The sequence below is a fragment of the Macrotis lagotis genome, chromosome 3 (assembly GCF_037893015.1).
Source record: "Macrotis lagotis isolate mMagLag1 chromosome 3, bilby.v1.9.chrom.fasta, whole genome shotgun sequence".
Classification (NCBI taxonomy): domain Eukaryota; kingdom Metazoa; phylum Chordata; class Mammalia; order Peramelemorphia; family Peramelidae; genus Macrotis; species Macrotis lagotis.
In genome coordinates this window covers 231,529,623-231,543,942 of record NC_133660.1, presented here as the reverse complement: position 1 = coordinate 231,543,942, position 14,320 = coordinate 231,529,623, and the positions used below count along the sequence as shown (strand labels likewise).

Genomic DNA, 14,320 nt, shown 5'->3' with positions numbered 1-14,320 from the left:
GCTATATTTATTGGTTGATGTGGTTGAAAAAGAATTGGCCTTGCAGCAAGGAGAGCTGAGAGTGTGGGTATATGACTGAACCTCTGTGATCCTTAATTATCAAGAGATTCACCATGTCTTAAAATGTATGTCTCATTCTGTATCTCTAGTCCATCACCCCTCTGCCAAGAAGTGGTAGGGAAAGTATCTTCATAGTCTATTGAAGACATGTTGTCACTCTTTTTGTTCAAATTCAGAGGTCTTTGAAAGTGGTTTTCTCTGTTGTGATTATGGCGGTTGTCACATAAACTGTTCCTTAAGTGCTACTGAGTTTACTCTGAATCAGTTCATAGAAACATTTCCACATCACTCCAATGCAGTCCTATTCCTCAGGTTATGGTGCATGAAACTGCCACTAATTTCCTAGACCACAATATTTTTTTAGGTTTTTGCAAGGCAAATGGGATTAAGTGGCTTGCACAAGGCCACACAGGTAATTATTAAGTGTCTGAGGTCGAATTTGAACTCAGGTACTCCTGACTCCAGGGCTGGTGCTCTATCCACTGCAATGCCTTGCCACTCCTAGACCACAGTCTTCTAAGCTATTCTGCAAATGAAGGATTCCATATATAGCAGGATGAATGCATACTTCCCATTGTTTTACCTAGAAATAACAGAGGTTACCATGGGAAATGTCCTCGTCTTTTAGACCAGCAATATCTAGGCTAATATATCTCTTTGTAATACAGATTCCCCATTCCTTTGACTTAGTGATTTGAGAGCATTAGGATCATTTTGAAAATCAGGACTTAACTCGTAGTCAGTTAACATTAGGCAGATAACATTTTCATTTATGAAAAGTGGTCTTTGGAGAGAACAAGTATCATAATTTAGACTCAGTTTCTTTGGAAGGAATTAATAGTGGTTAGTTAGCAGAAGAGCATTTACTCATTGGGATATAGTTTCAGCTTATATTTAAGAAAGACTCCTATAGTGGGGATTCAACTACTCTCTATGCTGATGGACTTTTTTCACCCTGTCAAAATGACAAAATTGGCGAATTCTAGCATATTGTTAGTTTCTAGGGGAAAAATTTAGAGGAAAACTATTATTAATTTCTGCTTTTCCTATGGGCATATTGGATAACCATACATTGGTTACACTGGACCAAAGTATTATAGAGTAAAATAGCTGGATGGGCATGTAACAAGTAGCCAGTGATTATGTCCTGAATACATCAATAGACATATAGAAATCTTAGTCTTGGTTTCTATATTAATCTCCTTCTCTTCTGTCTTTTAAGGGCTTTTTCCAAGACAGATGTCTGGCAATAACTGCACTGCTGTGACTGAATTCATTATCTTGGGATTAACAGATGATCCAAGCCTTCGTGTTATTCTCTTTGTGATCTTTATAGGTGTCTATGCTGTCACCTTAGTAGGTAACCTTATCATAATCATATTGATCAGAAATAGCTCACAACTTCACACTCCTATGTATCTTTTCCTCAGTCACTTGGCTTTCATAGATGCTACATATTCCTCAATTGTCACACCTCTTATGCTCAAGAACTTCCTTGTGGACAAAATCAGAATCCCTCTGGAAGGCTGTGTGACCCAAATGTTCTGTGGGGGCACCTTTGGCATGGCTGAGTGCTTCCTGCTGGCTGTCATGGCCTATGATAGGTATATGGCCATCTGTAGACCCCTAGTTTACTTTACCAACATGTCTACTAGGGTCTGCACTCTGTTACTCATCACGTCCTACCTAGGTGGCTGTGCCAATACTTGTATTGTTACTGGTTGCTTATTAAATCGATCCTTCTGTGGTCCCAATATGATCAATCACTTTTTTTGTGATTATTCTCCACTTGTGAAACTTTCCACCTCTTCAGATAATCTTGTTGAAATTCTTCCTGCTGCCTCTACTGGGTTGGTGATTGTGATCACAGTGTTAATTATCATAATCTCTTATGTATACATCCTTTTCTCTGTCCTGAAAATAAATTCCACTGAGGGGCGATCCAAAGCTTTCTCAACTTGCTCCTCCCACCTCACAGCAGTCACTTTGTTCTATGGCACCATTACATTCATTTATGTGATGCCTAAGTCCAGCTACACAATGGATGAGAATAAGGTGGTATCTGTTTTCTATATTGTAATGATCCCCATGTTGAACCCTTTGATCTACAGTCTAAGAAACAAGGAAGTAAAAGGTGCCTTGAGAAAACTCGTGAGTAGGAAATACCATTTTTTTAACACAACTCAATAAATATTATTAAAAACCTATGACCCTGGGTGGCTAGGTGGCATAGTGGATAAAGCACCATCCTTGGAGTCAGGAGTACCTGGGTTCAAATCCAGTCTCAGACACTTAATAATTACCTAGCTGTGTGGCCATGGGCAAGCCACTTAACTCCATTTGCCTTGCAAAAACCTAAAAAAAACCCGATGACCCAGGCATTGTGATAAGTTTGGAGACATAAGGAAAAAATTAAACTGTCTTTTCATACAGATTTAATATTTTAATTGATAAAATGGTTAGGATGAAGCATGCAAATTAATGGGTATAGAATTGATAGGTTTATGGGTTAAATTTGTGAATTTGATGACTCCTTGCATAGTTCTGAAAATATATGTGATGTTCCTCATGTATGGACTTTACCATTTCTGCAAAAGATTAGGAAGACATGTCTTCTCACAGCTCTGGATCTGGGATTGTTTTTTGAAATCTTACAACACTCATTATCTATTGATTTTTGGGAGTTGTTATTTCCATTGTTAGAGTCCCTATGTGTGTTTTGTTTTTGCCTCTTTCATCACTTTGTAACAGATCATTTATTTTTTTTTATTTTTCTATATTAACCATATTTCTTTTTTTACAGTACAGTAATATTCCATTGTGTTCATCTGCCAAAATTTCTTTAGCCTTTCCTCAATCATTGTGTAACTGTTTTGTTTCCAGTTCTTTTCTACCATAAAGGTGATGTTATAAGTATTTTGGTATATGCAGGGACATTCCTTTTGTCAATGATTGCATATGTGAAAAATGTATTCTTTTTCCTATTGGATAGTTATTTGGGAGTGGTGAGAAGGGAAAACTACTAGAAGAAACTACTAGTCCATGAAAAACAAAAGCAATCAATAAAGAATGATTTAAAAATAAAAACTTTTTGAACCTGACCCCTTATGTTTAGTCTTACCCTTTCCTTCCATCCTTCCAGTGTCTGACCTAGCTACACTGAGCTATTTGTCTTCCCCCACATATGACTCTCCATCACCTGTGTCTTCCACTGGCTATCTTACAAACCTGATATAGCTTGTCCCCCCCCCCCACCTCTGCCAGTTAGTTTCCTGAGTTTTCCTCAAGACAGCTCAATGGTTGCAATAAGTACCTTCCTTTCTAAGATGACTTTCCATGGACCCTGTTTATAATTGTTATGGACCTGGTTATTTACATGGTGTCTCTCCCAACAGAATGTGAGCCCCTAGAAGGCAAGATCCTTTTTTTATTTTTATTGTACTCTAAATTATAGTATATAGTACTTGGCATGAGGTAAACAGTTCCAATTCTTTTTGATTAACAACCAACTTAGCTATCCTCCTCTAAGAGCTCTCCAGATTTTCAATATTTTGTTAAAATAAGGAGGCCAGGTCTGAACATAGGTTCAGGTTCCTATACCAGGTTCCTACTTTTGTATCCTATGTCCTGCTAGCTGACATAATATGCTATTTATCTTTTCAAACTTAAGTTTAACATTTAACTTTGATAATAATTCTGCATTGTCTATTCTTTGCTGTAAGTCTTCCTTTTTAATCTTCCCCCCAATGATATCATTTCACAAAAAAAAACACCTTTGTATAATCTGATCATAATTATTTTATCTAATAATTCCTTTTTCTCTTTTTTCTTCATAATTTCTCTTTATTTTATTGGGTTGTAAATACAGACTCTTAGGGGCACTTATCCCAACTCACATAATCACTAGTAAGTGAGGATTCACAGAACAAGGTGCCTGACCTCTTGGTTCTAGGTTTAACTTTAAGGGATAGTGCTGTTTTTTCTAATACCGTCTGCTTGAACCCCTGGCCCCGTTTCAATTTTTTTTCCAACATCAGTTTCTAATATCAATTAATATCTACCCAAATTCATTAGTTTTCCAATATTAGTTAATGCTAATCATCATCAAGGAGCTTTATAAAAGTGTTATTTACTAAAAAATAAAATATAACCAAAAGTTAGAAACAGGTGCCAATGGAGGTTTAACATACTTTCCTCTTTATTAACCCAATTCCCTGGGAGAGCAGGCTCAAACATAAAGCAGTTGCTCAAAAATATTGGCTTTGTCTATTTTACTTCCAAACATGATAGAGTCAACACATAGTTTTTTCCTTGCTTGTAGAAACAGGCATCTTGACTTGAAATTGAGGGTTCTGGTCTCTTCTTAATGCTCTCCAGGTGGTCTGGAATTGGTTGTACAAAAATTCTAGTTATAGATTCCATTATCCAAACTTCTTTCATCTTAGGCTTCTGACCTTTTGAAACTCACATGGACTCAGACTCATCTAATTGTCCTTTCATGTATGAACAGGTCTGGAGACTGGGATAGAGAAATATAACTATGATTTGTTTGCATGTAGAACTCACCTAACTCTGACTCAGGCAGAAAAAAAAACTTAGCCTTTAATTTACAAGTTGCATAACAGTTTGACAAATCACTACAAATGTTCACAAGTTACTAAAGAGTTCACAGATTAGGTCCTTTGGAGAAGCAGGTAGATAGTGAGTTTCAGTATCTCTGTTAGCTGAAGTGAGAGAGAGATCCCTAAAGATGAAGAGTAGTCTATGGAAATCAAGTTTAGATACTTTAACAAGGTGAAGAAGATGATGGAGTTAAGCAAAGAATTAGATCACTGGGGAGAATAGTAAAGGGGATAATTATTTTAAAGAAATAGTTACAAGGTGAGAAAGTAGGTGAATAAGAAAATTAAGCAAAGAGATGTTTGAAAGAGAAGAGCAAAGTCAATAGATAGTCAAGTAAAAAGAAAAACAGGAAAGGAAAGGAGACTTTGATCAACATAGATTCAGCCAAATGGAGATGGCGCACCATTGATCCAGCACCATTAAGTTAGTACACATAGATCCAGCTGAGAGGAAGGAAGAAGAAATGCATGGAGCAGCCTGGCCGAGAGACAATTAGGGAAAGAAGGGCTAGCCAGGGTAGAACCCTGCTCAAATACAATTCCATGTGGGTTGAACCAGGTGGTGTTTAAGGAATGGCCAAAACCTGGTGTAGGAGTGGTAGAGTCTATTGTACATACACATAGACTGATAATGTTAGTTCCTTTTTCTTTTTTCCTTCACAATTTTTCTTTATTTTATTGTGCTGGGCTTAGTTAACACCTGGTGTGACTGCTTGAGTAGAGTTCCTTAGTGCCATGAATTCAGGAGTGACATTTTGCTGCCTACTGAAGAGGCTTGGCATCCATGGGCATGACCAACAGCCATCCATCAAGGCAAAACAAAACAATACAGTAAATACTTAAAAAGTCACAATATGTGTTCTCACACAAATGATCACAATATTTCTCAGTTCCCAGAACTTCCCTGCTACAATAATAGATACCACAAATATAGAATGAGGCTGACAATTTTGCACAATACTGTCTCACTTAAATCCAATTCAAATGCAAGTAATCACCCTCTTGATGTCTTTGGTCCTCTTTGAGGATGAAGAGTCATCAACAATAACAACATTGCAAGAAATCCAAATCACATTCCTCATTCTAGCATAGTAGCAATCCCAAGGTTTGAGTCAATGGAACACAAGCTTCCTGAAGGGTTCCTTTGTCTTGAAATATGTTGGCTGGGGCAGCTAGGTGGCATAGTGGATAAAGCACCGGCCCTGGAGTCAGGAGTATCTGAGTTCAAATCTGGTCTCAGACAATAATTACCTTGCTGTGTGGCCTTGGGCAAACCACTTAACCCTGTTTGCCTTATAAAACCCTAAAAAAAATCATGTTGGCAAAGCACTGTATCTGCATTTAGAAAATTTGTCTATCTAAGTACAAAGAAGTTCAACTCCAGTGGATTGGTCATCTGGGATAAAACCTGTGATTGTCCCAACTCATGAAACAAAAAAAAAAAGTGAAGCAGCTTCTCTTGGAAGGTTTTAATATAGATGAAATGATTGAGCAAGACTATAGCAAGAGATAAAAGATAAGGATCCTTAATCTATTCCTCTTTGACTCTCACTTTTCTAAGGTGGACAATGAGTCTTCACCTATACTTCTACTCCTCTCATCAAATGAGACTTTCTCTTTAGTCCCTACCCATGGTTTCACCTTTGGAGGGGAGTATCTTTCTGAGCATGGGCAGAAAGGGAGTGCAATGTGCCCTACTGTGTAAGTCTGTCAGTTCTTCTACCAGAATGAAATTGTTGTTGGGCTCAACTTTTGCCTAAGGGCAAGAATTAGATTTAGACTTTGGGAAACTGTAAAATAAAAATCAATGTGATCTTCTTCAATTAATTTCAGCATTTGGAGACTTGATGATCAGGACCTTTTCCAATAGCATATTATCTCCATCGTATTTTCGGTCAAACGCAGCACTGTCCCTGTCTCTTGCATCCCATTGCCAATAAGGAACCTATGTGAAAAGAGATTGCCGTGATCAATCACACTTTTGACTGATCCCATATTGCAATGCTAACTGAAGAAAAATGTAAACAAACTGGATTAAAGAAGAAGACTTTGGGGTTAACACAGGCATTGCCAGCTAAAGGGGGAGGAGAGAGAGAGAGAGACAGGGAGACAGAAAGACAGAGACAGAGAGACAGAGACAGAGGAGGAGGAGGAGGAGGAGGAGGAGGAGGAAGAAAACTGAAAAATCAATCATATCATTTGTGCTGAATGGCAGAGTAGCAATAAGGAATATTCATAGACAGTATTCTCAGGCTGCCTCCCCTGCCAAAATGGATAGAATTTTCATTGCTATTCAAATGCTGCTCTATCTATCACCATACTTGCTCCAGTCCCACTTGAAATTCTTTGGCATTGTGGCCAAACTCATCCTCTCATCTGTGCACAAACATGCTTATCACAGTTTTTTTTTTCAGGAGAAGGGGAAGAGTCAAGAGAGTAAACAATGTGGAAGGCCAGGAATAGAATCGTGAGTTTAATATTCAGGTTTCGAGGACACAACTTAGTTTTACCCAAGTCTCAGACTCATCAAATTGCTTTGCCAAATTTTAATGTGAATTTTGTAGGGAAGAATGCTATGTAGTAAATCAGAATCCACTCTTCCCCAGGCACCAAGGTGGCCTAGAGTAGAGTGTTTTCCACCTCCAGGGATGAGGGAGTGGGGAATATTGTTACTTCTATGCCTGCTTTATCTTCTTAGTACACATTTCAGTATAAAATTACATTGACATTATTTGGACAAATGGAGCTGGGGCAGTATTCATTGTGAGCTAACAGCAAAGAAAAATACATTGCAATAGGGGTTCCAGTTCATAGAAAGATAAAGATGTCCTCATAATCATTCAGTGTTTCCTTAGAACATTGAGTGGAAGATATAGCTGGCACAGGCGTGAAAGTATAAGGTCAGACCAAGTCAGTGCACATATAGACTGGTGATATCATTGTCTGATTCATAGAACACTTTCATATAATAGCTAAGATTATACCTGGTGCAGTAGTTTTGGATAGTTTGTCTCGGCAAGGCACTACATGTTAATCTAGGCTACAGATGCATGACACGGCCCAAATAACATATATAAAAATGCCCCGAGGTAACTCCAGTCCTGAGAATACATCTTATTTTTCTGAAAATTTGCAGATTGTACTCCCACCTTCTAGATCTTCCTGATCTTTCCATGTCCTAGTATCTTCCTGGGTTCCTGTCTATGGTTTACATACTCCAATTATTCTTAATTACACCCACTGAATCCTCCATATTGATTTCCTGCTTAACTTGATCCCCCCTCCAAAAAAATTCATTCAAGTGAAATTCTATTTAACATAATAAAAGCAAACTAAATATATAATGTGATTGTCCAACCTTCAACTTGTCCTATGGTATTCTGAGAAATAATAAGTTAATATATGTGCAGATCTTTTTTAAAGGAAGTCATTTCAACTTTCTCTGTTTCAAAGACAGAGAGGACAAAACCAAATTATTTCACCAAACTCTAGAACCGCTTGTCCCCTTTCATGACCAGAGACTCAATGATCCTTTTCTACTGAACCTCTGCTGGCTCAGTGTTCGACAACTATAGAAAGTTGAACCTCTGCTGGCTCAGTGTTTGACAACTATAGAAAGTATAGGAAATCTTTGTGTCATGTATCATATGTATTCTTGTATGCCAGAGAAATTTTATCAGGAAACTTTAAAAGATTGTCAATACTGCCTTTACATATGAATCATTGACTTTACTGTGAATAATACCTCTCTAAAAGGATCTGTAGTTTCTACTAAACTGAGCTTCATAGATGTTCTTTTCCATCTCAGTTTTTTATGCATGTAATCAGTTGTTGTGGAATGTTGTGGAATAACCAAAACTGGATATAGTGAGGTGATAAGGACAAATTTTCCTATTTATTGAACATTACCACAAGAACAATCTCCATATATTGATCCTTGAAAATACTTTTAGAGATTCCATGACAAATCATACTAATTTTACTGCATTGCTATCTTATATTGTTTTTCATCTTTTAAATGTCTTTTATAAACATACCCAAAGAAAAAATAAATGAAGGCCCCTGAGAATTTCTAGAATTTAGAAACTTCTTCTGTATCTTTGTAATTTACTCAATCCCAGTGGGTTACAATTGGCATTTTAATGATGTGGGTTACAATCGGTGTTAAGGTACTCAAGAGTTTATATCCTAAATGCTACTAAACACAACATAAATTTTGTGTTGCAATGTGAAGGTAAAAACTTGGAGTCAAAGTTATCAACTTCTGGCATCAATAGGTACCACTGCTGTTCTTTATTTTGCTATTAAAATACTAAGAGCTGATTTTTTATTTGTAGCTCATTTAGAAAGAACTGTTCATTCTTCTTGATATGTCAAACTTTATACTATAGATTTCATATTTCCATGGGACTTTAATGAATTCTCTCTCTCTCTCTCTCTCTCTCTCTCTCTCTCTCTCTCTCTCTCTCTCTCTCTCTCAATGATTAAGATCCATTTGTGATTTGGGTCATCAGATTTCTGGTCCCCTTATACTCAAGGTATGGTAGTAAGTAAATTTTTATCTAACATGATCCTATCAGATTCCTTGAAACCTCACTACTAACAGTAAGTACCTGATGGGACATAGTTAGAGAGGAAATCTTAGGTAAATATCTCCATGTATGCACAGGTGTATTTATTCACATATTACTTTTCTCCCACTTTCAGACTGAGGATTTGGGGAGGAAGAATTTTGCTGACCAACTGATTGTTGAGGTGGAAAGAGATGTGAACTTGATTTCAGGAGATCTGGGTTTGAATTCCACTTCTGAGACTTACTAACTCTGCCTGTAATTGAGGGTAAGTGACTGCACCTCTGTGGTCCTCAGTTCCCTCAGCTGTAAAATGAGAGTAATAACATCCTCTAAAAAGTGTGGGAAAATAGTGTATTAAATTTAAAATGTAGCTTTAGAATTTCTGTTATCAGATTATTGTGATTATGTTTCCAATAAAAATGAGATTTGAGGTTTTAAAAATAAGTTGTTCTCTTCTATTCAACTAAAATTTTTCTATATCTGCTATGTACTGTCTAGGTATTGGGAACACAAAGAAAAAAATTGCAAAACAATTATTAAACTCAGAGAGATTGCATTCTATTGTTGAGGAAAGGAGAAAATTTTCACATAGAAAAGTAAATACAAAACAGGTTGAGGAGGACAGAGTTTTGGAAAGGAGACTTTCTACAAGTAGTGATTTGCTGGTTGAGAAAAAAGAGAAGCTTTAGATCACAAGAAGCAGAGTTGAAAGAATTAATTTCAAGGGTCGAGATGAGTGTGCAGATGGACAGAGATGGGAATTGAATTCTGAATCTTGGGACAAAAAATAGACTAGTTGGTCCTTTATAAAGTACATGCATGATAAAGGGAAATGAGTCTGCAGAGGGAGACTGGATAAAGATTGTACAAGGCTCTAAATAGCAAGGAATTGTTATTTTGATCTTAAGGCAATATGGAATCTCTTCAAAGCTTTGATAAGTTATATGATCAGTGATTTGCTTTAGGAAGATCTTTTTTTTGGAGATTTTTAGAGTACAGTTTGGAGGAAGGAGATGCTGGAGTTTTAATTAAGAGTCTTTTGCAATTTTCAGATTGAGAGGAGACACAAATCTGAGTTAGGAAAATGGCTTTGTGAGTGCTCATAAGAGGAAATGTTAAATATATAAATGTATATGTATACATGTATATATATGTGTATATGTCTATTTGTATATACATAGAGATAGATGATATAGAAGTGACAAGATTTGGCAATTTGCTATTAGGAGAAGGGAAGATGGAAAGAAGAGTAGCAATTCATTCTAGGACTGCAAATCAGGGTACCTAGAAGATTTATTGGGCAAGGAACAGAAAACAAAAGAAATTATGGAGATAAGTGGTTATAAAATTGGAGTTTAAGAATTGTGGTGTCATATGTGTTCCAGGCTAAGAGCTATGAAGGGTTAACACAGAAATAGCTATGTGCTTTAACAAGCAAGATATACTTCAGAGCTGCATGTCTGAGCTAACAAGATGTATTCCCAGGCTCAGATAGAAAGCACATTCTGAGATAATTACCTTCTGCACTCTATTTATCAAAACACTGTTTGGTTCTCAAAACAATCTGCACTCTGTTTATCAAAACACTGTTTGGTTCTCAAAACATTCACCTAAGACATACACAAGGTATGCATGTGAAAAAAATGCTTGCTAAAACGCTTATGTAATTGGTTACATAAATGTAGAGTATAAAAGTATGTATCCTGTGATCATTAAACGAACCAGCTTATGCATCATATTGGTGTTGGCACTGAGTTCCCTCCTATTGGATTCAACAAAGAATAAGTTCTCTTTTGTACCCATATAATTTGAAATGCCTTTGAGACTTCAAGGTACAAATGGTCAAATGGTTAATGTGTGGATTGGACTTTAGGGCTGGATAGATAGATAGATAGATAGATAGATAGATAGATAGATAGATAGATAGATGGATGGATGATAGATGGAGAGAGAGAAAGACACAGAGACTGACAGACAGATACGCAGATGTTAGATAGATATGATGATAGATAGATAGATAGATAGATAGATAGATAGATAGATAGATACTGTATCATATAAGTGGAGATGTTAAAAGAATTTGTATAAGATAATCTAGAGTTCAATATAAGGTATAGAAAAAGAAGAGAAAACCTAGGCAGATCCAGGGGACATATGTGTCATTAGAAGGCTCTTCAAGGATCAAAATCTAACAAAGGAGACTGAAAAGGAAAGACAGGAGGATCACTCATCCCAACAGAATCAGGGTCTTCTAAACTTGTGAGTATAAAATAGCCATGAGGAGTGGGTGACTCACCTTGTCATGTGATGGAGAAAGGTCAAGGATCAGTCCATCATCAAGTACAGATTAAGCACCTACTCTTCTCCAAGCACTTTCCTAGCTGTTAATAATGCAAAGAGAGCAGGTGGTGGCACAGGAGATAGAGAGCATGGCCTGGAGCCAGGAAGACTTGTCTCCCTAAGTTCAAATCTGGTCTCTGACACTTACTAGGTGTGATGCTGGGCAAGTCACTTCACCCTATTTGCCTTGGTTCCTTATATGAAAAAATAAGCCAGAAAAGGAAATGTCAAATTGCCTCAATATCTTTGTCAAGAAAACATGACTGAAAATGACTAAACAACAAAAAAAGAAATAAATACAAAGTTTGAAACAATCCCTATCATCTAGCAATTTAAATGAAGAAAAAAATTGGGATTTATAAATCAAGAAATTATTCACAACTTTTCATGGAATAATTCCTGTGGAGTGATGAGGTTAGAAACCAGATTATTATGGCTTAATAAGTGGGTGGGAGGAGAGGAAGTAAACTCAACAAGGATAGATTTTTCCCCCCATGAAAGTTGATTGGGAAAGAGGAGATATAATAATTTAAAAGTCTTCCAAGGTAAAAGTTTTTAAAGAATTAACAGATCTTAACCCATTTTTAGGAAGAAGGGAAGATACAAATTGATAAAAAAAAACAAAACACTTAAAATTAAGGAAAAGTTATCAATGGGAAAAGTTTAAAATTAAATAGGATGGGGGTGCCTAGGTGGCACAGTAGATAGAGCACTGGCCTTGGAGTCAGGAGTACCTGGGTTCAAGTCCAGCCTCAGACACTTAATAATTACCTAGCTGTGTGGCCTTGGGCAAGCCGCTTAACCCCATTGCCTTGCAAAAAAATAAAAATAAAAAAATTAAATAGGATGATGAGATTAATGAAACAAGTACAGGGATTGACCTGGAGAAAAAGAGTATCACTTTTTCAAATATTTTTACAAAGATAATAAAGGATATCAGGTAATTTTGAAGTATAAAATATGAAAAAGAGGGACCCCACAGGAACAGCCTTTCTTTTGTCAGAAAAGTGGGATGCAAAGCCCTATTTTGAAAGGGAAGAATGAAATAAGAAATGTTGGAAAATTGACTCAGCACTTTACAAATTGTTCTTTAGTTAAGGCATCCTATTTTTATGTGTTCACAAAGAAAGAACTGTACCATGGGCCCCTAAAAGGGTATTTTAGTCAGGTTCTTCCTGAGTTTTATGGCATCTCAACATTTTGATTCTCTCTTATTGGATTTATAAGGGGAAAAAAAGGAGTTTAGAATAATAAAAACATTTCCAGAAAAATTAATATTTCAGATGATTAATCTGAAACTTAAAAATCATCAACAAATGCAAACAATACAATATTGTTTGACATGTAAACAATGCCACAGTCATATATATCTATATATGTACATATATAGATTTATATCTACAATGTATGTAAAATTTCACATCCCTGCTATCTTTTGTGCATTTTGAAAATATTTTGTTGTTGTTTTTACTTTCCCTTGCCCCATGTATATCAATACTTACTAAGATACCAAGGTATCAATACTTACTAAGGAAGAGATCCTCCTGAAGACAAAAATCTTCAAATGTGGAAAATTGTTCTGTAAAATGTGAGGGATCACAAAACAGATTATTTCTTTGGAAGGGATTAACAATGGTAATTACTTATCAGAATGGCATTTACGTACTTATTTATAATCTTTTTTATATTTAAGAAAAGTTCCTTTATTAGAAATTCATCCCTTGCATATGTATATGGTTGTTATACAAATGAGCAGATCAGCCATATTTGTAACTCTCTGCCAAAAATGATAGCTATTTTTCTACATCAATCTTTTGGAGATATAAATAATCATTGTTTTGATTCACATTCTGAGATCTTCAAGCTGCTTCCTCTCTCATGATTATTGTGGTCATCACATATGTTTTCTCTAAGTTCTGTTGAGTTCACTCTGCCTCAGTTAATAAGAGTTTTCATATTATTCTAAAATAGCCATATTGAATAATTTTCTACTAAATTTCAATCGAAGGAAACAATGTGTAAATGGGATATGTGCTTTCCATTATTTCAGCTAAAAACACCAGAGATTTTCATGGGAAATTTCCCAAAGTCCTTCAGGCTAGCAACATCTCACATAATGATAACCCTTTTCCATAAAGTCAAGTTCTAGAAGTAAAATGCAATGAGAAGACTGAATCCAGTTTTCCCATTCCTTCTCTTCTGGGATTTTAGAGAATAAGGGTCACCTTGGAAACCAGGACTTTTCTCATAGTCTATTAACAGGAGGTGAATAAAATCTTCAAATGTGGAAAATTTTCTCTGTAAAAGGTGAGGGATCACAAAACAATTTATTTGAAAGGGATTAACAATGGTAGTTACATATCAGAATGGCATTTACATACTTAGTTACAGTCTTTTTATATATTTAACAAAGGTTCCTTTGTTGGGAATTCAGCTATCCATTTCACTCTTACATGATGTTTCACTGTCAAAATGGTGAAATTGGGAAATTATTGAATATTGTTGTTTGTGGGAAAAAATTGGAGAAAACAAATTTATTCATTTCTGCTTTACTTATGGGCACCCTAGCATGGTGTATAGGAGCAAAGTATTGAAGTAAACTTGTAGAAGTGCATGTTGGAAGGTACTAGTTTCCTGAATACACCAAAGGATATCCAAAATTTAATCCTGTATTATATTTAATTTTCCTTTTCTTCTGTCTATTAGGTACTTCTTCCTAGACAA

The 14,320-nt window shown here is 36.1% G+C and overlaps 1 protein-coding gene across 1 annotated transcript; it reads left to right on the top strand.

Moving 5' to 3' along the window:
* Positions 1–1,299: 1,299 nt before the first annotated feature.
* LOC141519325 (olfactory receptor 5P80-like) lies at positions 1,300–2,250 on the top strand. The gene has a single exon (XM_074231604.1). The coding sequence runs from the start codon at positions 1,300–1,302 to the stop codon at positions 2,248–2,250; it is 951 nt and encodes a 316-aa protein (XP_074087705.1).
* The last annotated feature ends 12,070 nt before the right edge of the window (positions 2,251–14,320 follow it).

Coding starts and splice junctions, on each gene's coding strand:
- LOC141519325 (XM_074231604.1), top strand. CDS start 1,300: ATGTCTGGCAATAACTGCACTGCTGTGACTGAATTCATTATCTTGGGA.